General features: G+C 50.6%; 1 protein-coding gene across 1 annotated transcript; it reads right to left on the bottom strand.

Moving 5' to 3' along the window:
* Positions 1–1,039: 1,039 nt before the first annotated feature.
* On the bottom strand, positions 1,040–2,194 carry LOC124649789 (homeobox-leucine zipper protein HOX1-like). Its single transcript, XM_047189360.1, has 2 exons — positions 1,537–2,194; positions 1,040–1,444 (listed from the first exon to the last, which is right to left on the bottom strand). The coding sequence occupies exons 1-2, from the start codon at positions 2,059–2,061 to the stop codon at positions 1,040–1,042; spliced, it is 930 nt and encodes a 309-aa protein (XP_047045316.1). The 5' UTR covers positions 2,062–2,194.
* Positions 2,195–11,721: the final 9,527 nt, after the last annotated feature.

Below are 11,721 nucleotides of genomic sequence, written 5' to 3'. Positions count from 1 at the left end.
CGGGTGCATGCGATCTTAATTATTTTCCGACGATGATGATTAGCAGTTGCTCCATCGTCTCGATTAGATTAGCGCACGCCCGAATCTAACCAAGATCACTTCGCACCACGCGTCTGCCCACGCAGACAAACCAGCAACTAAACTAATTCAGTTAACGACTAAACTACGTCAGTAGGATGAGCTGATGGTTACCGGAGACCGGGACCGGCGGCTCGATCAGGGCCGTCCATCTTCGTCTTCTGTTCTTGTCGCAGATGGCAGCGCCGTAGTGACGCGCGATGTATTTTTGGCGTACATGTGACTAGGCGAATTTCCGAGTGGACTTTCGTTGCGGAAGATCGAGCAATCGAGCACCTTCTTTTTCTCCGCTGGATTCTCTGTGCCTTTTGGGGGACTTGTACGTTTTCTTCCTCTGAAGAACGTGCATGTTTCCCTGTCAAGGACGAATAAGATCGTCGCCATGGAGAAAGCAAGATATCCTCTTCAGATTCAGCCGTCCGTGTCTACTTCTACGTACTTCCTATGGGGGTGAAATATCTGACTTGCTTAATTACAAGATACAGGTGACAAGAACAGGTTGTGTGGTGTGATTGTGTCTGAACAGGTTGGTTATATTGTACTACTATTGTATCTGAACTTATCGGATCAGCCATCCATGGCCGGGCACCTAACATGCATGATTCACTTATGCTACTGTACAAGTCGACAAGAAGACATCTTTGTTCACTGATCTCAAAATAAAACATCTTTGTTCACTTATATGTTTTTACAAGGCAAATACTAGTAGGGAGTACATGATAAGTTAACCGTATGCAAAAGTGCAAAACCCCCATTGCATCACTTATACAGGATACCTCAAACTAGACACATACAGTATAAACAAAATGAAGCAAGATTCTGTCCCTAATTGCTCTCTCTTTTTGTAGCCAACCTAATTACTACTATGCCTAATTTTAGCAACATCGATCACTCTCCACTGGAGTGGTAACCTGGTACTGATCTACTCTCATACAGACGCCCGAGAGGACGCGTTTGCTCATCATGACCTCTGGGCCGGCCTGCCCACGAACACGGGCAGCATCTGGACGGGGCCCCAAGGCCCGATGGGTGCCGGACGGCTCTCGACGGCCGCAGCCGGCTTGCCGGACGGCGCCACGCGCTCGCAGGAAGGGCACATGGTGAGCGTTGTCGGCGGCGGCGCCGCGCGCATGTAGAGGTGAGCCGGCGTCGGAGGCGGCGGGGCAAGCAGCTTGAGCGCGCGCAGCTCCTGCACCTCCCGCTGCAGCCGGCGGTTCTGCTCCGTGAGCGTCTCGCAGCAGCGCTTCAGGGACTCGCAGTCCACCTCCGTCTGCTTCAGCTTCGTTCTGGCTCGCCGGTTCTGGAACCACACCTCCACCTGCCGCGGACGCAGGCCCAGCTGCCTCGCCAGCGCCGCCTTCTGCTTCTGGTAGTAGAGCAGATAAATTAGAGACAGAGAGATCGACGTAAAAAAATGGATTACTTTGTTTGCTAATCTTGGTTGAAGTTGGCACTTACGGGGTTGAGGGTGCTGTGCTCCTTGAACCTCTCCTCGAGCACGGCGGACTGGTCCTTTGACAGGCGCAGCTTCTTGCGCGACGCGGCGCCACCGGCGGCGCCGGAGTCGTCCTCGTCGTCGCTGCCGGCCCCGGCGCGCTCCAGCTCCCCGCCGCCGCCGCCGCTCCTCCCCGGCGCGCCCCGCTTGCCGCTGAGGCTGGACAGCGTGCTGTCGGGCGACGACGCGCCGGGCTCCTCGTCCTCGCTCGCGCCGCAGCTGCCCCTCGCGGTCGGCGCCCGGTTCACGTCGATCCCGCGCAGGAACGGCATCTCGTGGCAGGCCAGCGCCGCCAGCCTGCTGTCATCTGCATGCGTGCGCTGCTCGCCGGAGGAAGCTGGGAAACCGTTCCAGCACTGCTGCTGCCCGGTCGGAGCACGCTGGGGTGCCGCCGGCTCGACCGGAGACATGCCAAGACTGAGTCCGAGACCGAGCCCGAGGTGGTGGTGGTACTGCTCTGTGTCCCTCCCGTTAACCGTCATCTCCATCAATCTCCCTGCTCTCAAGCCTCAACACTGGCTGCTCGATCGTCGTCGGTGAGAAAGTGTTGCTACGGCGGTGGATTGTGAGGGAGAAGGGAGAGACGGGGTGGGCTTTTAAAGGCTGTGCAGAGTGAGATCGGGGGCTGCTGATTGAGATCCAAAGCAAAGAAAAGGATATTTTAGCCTGCGCAGCGAGGGTGGAACGAAGAGGCGATTTACACAAAAATAACCCAAAAGTGGAAGAAAAGCACAGACTGACCCTCCGGCGAAACTATTTCACCAATCTAACCCTTTTGTGTGGCGCCCCTCCGAAGGGCGCCACACATGCCCATGTGGCGCCCCGGCGCTGGCGCCACACACCCATCCTACGTGGCCCGTCGACGCCGAGCTGGTGACCCCGATCCGACGTGGCAGCACGAGTGGCGCCGCTCCGGCCGGCGCCACACTTTGAAGTGTGGCGCCCACGGGAAGGGCGCCACACATTGACTTAAGTTTGGGCGCCGCGCGCGCCCAGCCCGACCCTCTTCTTTCTTTCTTCCTCTGTTCCTCTTCTCTCCTCCAAAGGCGCCCGGTTTTCTCTCCCCCTCTCTCCCCCCCACCAAATCAACCACCAAATCGTCAGATCTGTCCGTGGAGATCGTTCCCAACTCGTTGCTTGAGGTAATCTCCTCCGTTTCCCCTCTTTTCATCCATTGATTTTGTGTATTTGCTCCAATCTATATGTGAAACCCTAGATGTGGATTTGGTTGATTTGAGGGTGGAGATGGATTTGGTTGGATGTTAGGGTTGTTGAAGTAGAAGAAATGGTAGTGTGCTAGTTTGTATGGGTAGATTATGTTGATTATGGTATCTAATGAACACATGTGTGTATGTGTTGTTCCCATTATGCTAGGGGGATGGAAAGAATTGTTCATGTTCATCATGTGGACAAGGATGCTTACTTGAAGGGAAACATAGAGCCGGACCCGGAAGAGGTTGACTTGGTGTTTGACGTTAGCCCTAACTTTGCGGAGGTGGTAGCACAAGTTAGGGTTGAGTTGAATTGGAATGAGCCAAATGATGGTATTGAGCTAGAGGGAAGGCATAATGTGGGGTTTGGAATGCACACCCGTTGGAAGATAATGCGTATCAACTCCGAGCAACGTTGGTCCATTTACAAGGAGACGGTGGCCGGGTCACAAGATAAGGCTTTGGAGTTGTTTGCAACCAAGACGGTTGAGGCTCGTATCGAGCTTGACCTTAACCGGCCCTCCTCCCCGTTCGAGAGAGGACTCCTCCACCCATGAGCCAAGAAGAGGCCACCCAATCTCCCATTGTCCAATCTCCCATTGCCCAACAACCTCCGTTGGATAATGAGTATGATGAGCACGAAGATGGTGATGATTGTTTCGAGATGAATGGCAACAATGTGGGTGATTTGGATAAATATTGGACGCAAGAGGAGATGGACCACTCCATTCCTTATTCCCGATGCTATGCGTCGGACTCGGATGATGATGGACCCGAAGAGGAGGTTGACGAGGATGGCTTCACCGCTAAGGAAGCCGAAAGAGCCGAGATCTTCAAGAAGGTAACCGGACGGGATATCCGGGTACCATTGTTCCGTGATGTTAGTCTTGCGGATGGAGCCGTGGTTGATGGTGGTAAAAGTTTACTTCTTGGAGCTAGGCCACTATCCAAGAGAGATGTGGAAGCTACGACGTCTATGATCTCTAAAGGGCTCACGTTTGATACCTTCTTGGAATTGAAGATATGGTTGAAGGAGTTCTCCATTAAGCATCATCGCCCTTACATCGTTGTTCACTCGGACTTGAAGAAGCGGTACACGCTAAAATGTGTGGATAAAAGGTGCCCATGGGTTGTCCGTGCACGACCTTTCAAAAAGGGCCCTCTTGGCACATAACAAGTTGTGTAGCCACTCACATGTGCCGGGGACCGAAGCTTGATGGCAAGGATGCACAGCCGGACCACCGTCAACTCACATCCGAGTTCATTGCATACAAGCTCTCGGCGGAGATATCATCACTTCCTATCATGAGCATTAGGTCCGTGCAAGATACGGTCAAATCCCGGTTTGCCTACGACGTCAAGTACGGGAAGGCATGGAAGGCCAAACAAGCCGCATTCAAGATGTTGTATGGTGATTGGGAGGAAGCATACAACCGTATCCCTAGGTTGTTGTTAGCGATGGCCGCAACTAACCCGGGCATGGTGCATGTGGTCGAGCCTTCCGCAACCAAAATGACATTGCATGATGGTAAAAGAGTGAGGGTATTTCACCGTGCATTTTGGTCATTCCAGCAATGCACGAGGGCATTCGAACATTGTAGGCCCGTCATAGCCGTGGATGGTACCTTCTTGACCGGTCAATACAAGGGCACACTATTGGTGGCAATAGCAAGTGATGCAAGCAACCGTTTAGTACCATTGGCTTTTGCATTGGTAGAGATTGAGAACAATGATAATTGGCAATGGTTTTTCCATATATTGAGGACGAGGGTCATACCACCCTCAAAGGAAGTGTGTGTCATCTCCGATCGTCATCAAGGAATTCTCAATGCGGTGGAGGTTACAATTCCCGGGCATGCTCCCTTGCATCACCGATGGTGCATGAGGCATTTTTGTGCGAACTTCTACCGGGCATGCAAGAGCAAAGAGTTGTCTGACCTTCTTCAAGATTGTTGCCTCGCTTATTCGGAGCGCCGCTTCGCAAACCTATACAACGGCTTGCTGAAGCACAAAGACCTCAACGCGGGTGGTCAAGAGTTTCTTCATAGACACCTCGTATTTAACTCAAAGTGGGCAAGAGCTTATGATGAGGATGGGAGGAGATATGGCCAAATGACAAGCAACATGGCCGAGTGCTTCAACAATGTTTTGAAGGGTGTCCGTGCATTGCCCGTGACGGCAATCATTCAATACACATTCGAGAAGTTGAATGTCTATTTCCAGAACTACACCGATGAAACGGAGAAGGAAATTGCTTTGAATGCCGAGTTCCCAAAGAAGGTTCAAGAGTTCATGGATTTTCGAGGCGAGGAAGGCCGACTCCCAAACGGCTACATGTTATGATAATGTTGACTGGGTTTACCAAGTGAATGAGCCGGGGGCACCACACAAGGTGGTGTCCAACACGGAGGCCGGGCTTTCCGTGTGTCCCTAAAGACATGTGAATGCACATGTAGGAGGCCCTCTTTGCTTCATTTGGCTTGCTCCCACTTGCTAACAGCGGCACGCACTAGACGTGTGGACTACAATAACCCGCTCACCGTTCGGGAGTCCGAGTTCTCAATCGAAGCCACAAAGAGGACATGGGCTCCAAGGTTTTGTCCTTACTTGGATCAATCACAATGGCCGGAGTATCATGGAGTGCAAGTTTGGCCAGATCCGGAATGGAAGGTTGTGAAACGTGGAAGAAGAAAGACAAAGAGGTATCACGGAGATATGGATAGATGGGGTCATTCCGGAAACAGGTTATTCCAAGAAGCTCGCGAGCCAACTAATTGTGGATCCTGCAATAGTAAGGGCCACAATAAAAGGAAGTGCACATCCGGCAAAAAATCAAAGGGCAATGATGCTAGCACAAGTCAAGCATCAAGTAGCCAACAAGCTTCAAATCAACCTCCAAGAAAACAAACCCCAAGCCAACAAGCTCCAAGCCAACAAGCTCCAAGCCAACAAGCTCCAAGCCAACCGCGTCAAACTCCTCCAAGCCAAACGCGTCAACCTCCTCCAAGCCAAACGCGTCAACCTCCTCCAAGCCAAACGCGTCAACCTCCTCCAAGCCAAACGCGTCAACCTCCTCCAAGCCAAACGCGTCAACAAGCTCCTACGCGTCAACAACCTCTTGTTGTCGAACCTTTATGTTGTCTGAACCTTGATCTTCTCGAACCTTCGTGTCGTTGAACCTTATTGTAATTGAAACCTTGATGTCGTCGAACCTTATTTGTCATTTGAACCATTTATGCTGTGTCAATGTGTGGTACATATTCAGTGCAATGTTCTTGTTGTCAAAACTGTTGGAATATGGTAGGGTTTTTCATGGTTTTAACACAAGTCAATGTGTGGCGCCCTTCCCACTGGCGCCACACATGCAAGTGTGGCGCCCGTGGCATCGGCGCCACACGTGCCAACTTATATGACCTATTGGGTCGAAAACATCCAGGGGCTCCGGACGATAAGTCCTTAGCCGTTTTGGCGACCCTCTTTGTGTGGCGCCCTTCCCACCGGCGCCACGAGTGCTTGTGTGGCGCCCGTGGCATCGGCGCCACACATGCCAACTTATATGAACTATTGGACCCAAAACATGCGTAAGACAAATCGTACGGGACTTAGCCGTTTTGGCGACCCTCTCGTGTGGCGCCGTGGCACGGGCGCCACGAGCTATGTGTGGCGCCGATGCCACGGGCGCCACACAAAGAGGGTCGCCAAAACGGCTAAGTCCCGGACGATTTGTCTTACGATATGTTTTGTGCAATTAGACATGCATCCGTGGCGCCGATGCCACGGGCGCCACACTCGCAATGTGGCGCCAGTGGGAAGGGCGCCACTCATTGGCATGTGTTAAAACCATGGAAAATCCTACCATATTCCAACAACACTGCCATCATGTCAAAAGCTATGTCATACACACATCATATCAACAACCATTTTGTACACACATCATGGACATAACATCATCAAACCTAACATCGTAGCACATAGTTTCATACAATTTAAGATAGCATTCAAACAACACGAAGCAACGAAGATAGAGTTGACAACACTCGACGTTCTAACTATCGGTGTCGGAGCCGGATTCGCCGGTGTGGGGGTAGTGCACACGGCAGGCGGTGTCGTCGAACACCTTGACGATCATCTCGCCGTCCCCCTCGTACGGGAAGGTGAGCCGGCAGCCGGGCTCGAGGTGGAGGTCACGGGCGAACTTGTCCCACCCCGTGTGCAGGTACATCTTGCCCTGCCCGTCGAACAGGACCTCCACGGGCCAGCGACGAAGTTGCAGCTAGCCTCCCGTAGCTGCAAGTGCGCCGGCTCGACGCCGTCGGCGAACTCGGCGAACTTGTCCGGTAGCCGCTTGATGCCGAGTGGGTCGTCGTCGATGCGGAGGAGGAACTCGAAGCAGCGTTCGTCATGCGAAGACGAGGAGGATGCAGGTGACGGTGATCGTGGGGCCCTTGCTGCTCCACCGCGGCGGCCCCTTCCCCGGCCCGGGGCGCCCGGGACCGCGGCGGCCGCCCTTCCCCGTCCACCGGCACCGGCCATCCTACATGTTTACGTTTTTGAACCATATTACGATCCTTTCAACTAACAAATATGAGTAACTCCATCACAAATACTAGACATACATGTGGGTTCATACACATACATACACATACATACATAGAGTTCATACACATACATGTGAAATTTCATATGTAGATTTCTACACATCTATGGTTCAAACACATGCATACATGAGGCTACCATCTCCAACACAAACAATACAATATAGAGTGCACAAAAGAAAGAAAACATGTCTAGGGTTCATGTCCAAATCTAGCCCGATCTATGAAATTAGTGGATGAATGGAGAAGATTTGAAGGAGATTACCTTGACAAATGGATGGGGAACGATCTCCACGGACAGATCCGACGATTTGGTGGTGGATTTGGTGGGGGAGAGGGAGGAGAGAGAGAACCGGGTTGGGGAGGAGGAAGAGAAGAAGAGAAAGAAAGAAGAGGGTCGGGCTGGGCGCGCGCGGCGCCCAAACTTAAGTCAATGTGTGGCGCCCAGGGCGCCACACTTTCAAAGAGTGGCGCCGGCCGGAGCGGCGCCACTCGTGCTGCCACGTCGGATCGGGGTCACCAGCTCAGCGTCGACGGGCCACGTCGGATGGGTGTGTGGCGCCGGCGCCGGGGCGCCACATGGGCATGTGTGGCGCCCTTGGGAGGGGCGCCACACAAAAGGGTTAGATTGGTGAAATAGTTTCGCCGGAGGGTCAGTCTGTGCTTTTCTTCCACTTTTGGGTTATTTTTGTGTAAATCGCCGAACGAAGAAAGCTGGTCAGAGAGGGAGCAGCATGATATCGGGCACCAACTATTGCTCGTCGCGCGTGGCGTCACCGTCGCGCCCTGCGGTGCGCGCGGTGCAGGCAAGCAAGCCCAATCATCACCTTGTGAACTTGCTCCCGGTCCCCCCCATCCTTCTTTGGCCTGTCCCCCCCATCCTTCTTTGGCCTGTCCCCCCTTCTCCGATGGTGATACCGGGACTTGTCGGCACGGCGGCATGGATGTTTTGCAGAAAACAGATCGATCCAACCGCCGATCCGTTCAGACCCTCCTTGATTTGCATGTCTAAAATAGGCTTGAGCAAAACAAAATATATAACCCCATGGGATTGATATTTCCATGGGGCAATGGTACTTTTAAATCCTCCCAACTTTCTACGGGGACTTTTGAATCAACAGGCCCCTTAATTCTATAGCAAATATCACGGAACCACAACTATCGAGACTAGGGTTTCACATCACCACAATTGAAAGAAACCTTATCATAAAACCATCCATAACTTTTAGGGTAACTTTTTGGGTTATTTAATCATTTTGTCATCATTTTCAGCAATCATCCGCATCATTCAGCCAACGTTGGAAGAGCAATTCCAATAGTATAGCCAGTTGCTGGCTATAAGCCAAGTGACATGTTATATATAGTCAACTTAGAGCCAACATATACAATAGTGAGCTATCAAAATATAGTACTTTATTAATGTATGACCCACCTTTCGCTCTCACAAATTGTATAGGAGCACGTGATAGAGCTGGCTCTTGCATAAAAGTCCACTCTCATTCTCGCCCATCTTCTCTCTCCTCCAACTAAGCAATAACATAGTATTTTAATTCTTATAGTCAGCTGACTAGAACTTATTGTACTTACTCGAAGCGAGGCGGTTTTTGGCGCTCTTTTATTTCTGCAAGCCCAACCGAACCAAACCATTTGGAAGTCACTTCATTTTCATTTTCATTTTCACCCAAAAGTGTTTAAAATTAAAAAAATCTAGAAAAACTCAAGTAATTCAAAATATATGTAGTAAGGAAACTGAGAAAGTTTGAGCTCATTTGGCCCACCTATATAGAAATTTTTGCATTTCTTGTCAATTTCGACCAAAGTTTGCTGTAATGTAAGAAAGAAACCTTGTAATCAGGCATGCAATGATTAGTCTGAGTAATAGTGGGTTCATTTTAAGTAGTTTTTTGGATGCGTTTGGTGTATTGGTAACTTTCAGCCAAACTTCGATTAAAAATTATTCTGTCCCCTTTGCCATGTCGCATGTCATTGGTGTCTGTGTGTGTGCTGACAACCGGCGTAAAATGAATTTGTCATGAGTTTTGGATTATCTCAAACAATTTATGACAAAAGTTTGCTGTTTTGTGCTAATACTATCTTGGTTGTGAGTTTCTAGAACTCTAGCCCCCCGTTGTTGTGGTTATTGACCATATAGTTTATTTGAGATGGTCGATAGTTGCAAGAACCGTGGAAAAGCAAAAGAAGATCCAAAACAAGTACAAAATCTTAGCTGACTACTTGTAATTTTAATCACAACATTTTTTATATTGTTTTTAAAATGCTTGTATTTTGGCTTAATGCAAGAATTGATGGGATTCGTAGCATAGAAAACAAAAAAAATCCTACCGCAAGAACGAAACACAAGACAAGATCTAATCTAGTAGATGGTAGCAACGAGAAGATCATGAGACTAACCCTCGAAGATTTCCAAACCCTAACGAGATTAGATCTCGTGGTGGATGTAGTCGATCACTTGCCTCTTGCAAAAGCGCGTAGAAGATCTTGACCGCTTGCAAAAGCGCGTAGAAGAACTTGACGGTGCCACAATCGGGCAGCACCTCCGCACTCGGTCACACGTACGGTGTTGATGAAGACGACGTCCTCCTCCCCGTTCCAGCGGGCAGCGGAAGTTGTAGATCCTCCTCGGAATCCCGGCAACACGACGGCGTGATGGCGGTGGTGGTGGAGAACTTCGGCAGGGCTTCGCCTATGCGCTGCGGGAGTTGTATGTGGAGGAGGGGCGCTACGGTTTGGGGAGAGGGGGGTCTAGGGCGCCGACCACTTGGGGGCTGCGGCCTAGATGGCTTTGGTGTGGCTGGCCCCTCCCCTATGCTCCTCATTATATAGGTGGAATCCCCCAAGAGTTGTAGTCCAAGTCTTCGAATAAGACCCCAACAACAAAACTTGCCATAGGTGGGTGATACGTCCAAAACGTATCTACTTTCCCGAACACTTTTGCTATTGTTTTGCCTCTAATTTGTGTGTTTTGGATGCAACTAACACGGACTAACGCTGTTTTCAGCAGAACTGTTCTGGTATCTCGTTTTTGTGCATAAATCCAACTTTCAGGAAAAACCTCGGAATTTATGCAGAAGGCCCTATTTTCCCAGAATACTTACGGAGCCGAAGGGCAAGTCAGGTGGAGGCCCGAGGGCCCCACACCCTAGGGCGGCGCGGCCCGGAGAGGGCGCGCGGCCCTAGCGTGTGGCCCCCTCGGCCGGCCTCCGACGCCCTCCTTCGGACTACTTATCGCCCTCGACCTAAAAACGCACGGGGAGAAGTCGAAGTCGCCGTAAACCCTCCGGAACGCCGCCACATCGCGAAACTCCGTCTCGGGAGCCGAAGTCTCCGTTCTGGCACTCCGCCGGGACGGGGAATTGGAGGAGATCATCGCCGCCATCACCACCGACGCCTCTTCATCAACCAGCCATGTTTCCCCCATCCATGTGTGAGTAATTCCCCCGCTGTAGGCGTAAGGGGATGGTAGGGATTGGATGAGATTGGTCATGTAATAGTGTAAGATTGTTAGGGCATAGTGCCTAGTGTCCGTAATTGGTACTTTGATGATATTGTTGCAACTTGTTATGCTTAATGCTTGTCACTAGGGCCCGAGTGCCATGATCTCAGATCTGAACATGTTATTATTTCATCATGATATTCATTGTTTATGGTCTTACTTGCAAGTTGTATACACATGTCGCAGTCCGGAACCAATGGCACCGAAGTGACAGAAATCGGGACAACCGGAGGGGATGGTAGTGATGTGAGGATCACATGTGTTCACGGAGTGTTAATGCTTTGCTCCGGTACTCTATTAAAAGGAGTACCTTAATATCCAGTAGATTCCTTGAGGCCCGGCTGCCACCGGCTGGTAGGACAAAAGATGTTGTGCAAGTTTCTCATTGCGAGCACGTACGACTATAATTGGAACACATGCCTATTGATTGCTTTGTACTTAGACACCGTTTTATTATTATCTGCAAATGCCCTGCTTGATTGTTACATGAGTTTCTCTCATCCATGCAACGCCCGTTATCCGTCCCCGTGCCTACAGTATTTTAATCCTGCTGTTTACTAAAATCACTACTGCTGTCTTTGTTACTCTGCTGCTGTTATTTCACCACTGCTACTGCTATAAAACTGTTACTACTGATAAACTCTTGCGAGCAAGTCTGTTTTCAGGTGCAGCTGAATTGACAACTCCGTTGTTAGGGCTTTCAAGTATTCTTTGTTTCCCTTGTGTCGAATCAATAAATTGGGTTTTACTACCCGCGAAGACTGCTGCGATCCCCTATACTTGTGGGTCATCAAGACTGTTTTCTGGCGCCGTTGCCGGGGAGCATAG

The sequence above is a fragment of the Lolium rigidum genome, chromosome 4, assembly GCF_022539505.1.
Source record: "Lolium rigidum isolate FL_2022 chromosome 4, APGP_CSIRO_Lrig_0.1, whole genome shotgun sequence".
NCBI classification, from domain to species: Eukaryota; Viridiplantae; Streptophyta; class Magnoliopsida; order Poales; family Poaceae; genus Lolium; species Lolium rigidum.
This window is presented reverse-complemented; position numbering and strand designations above follow the sequence as displayed.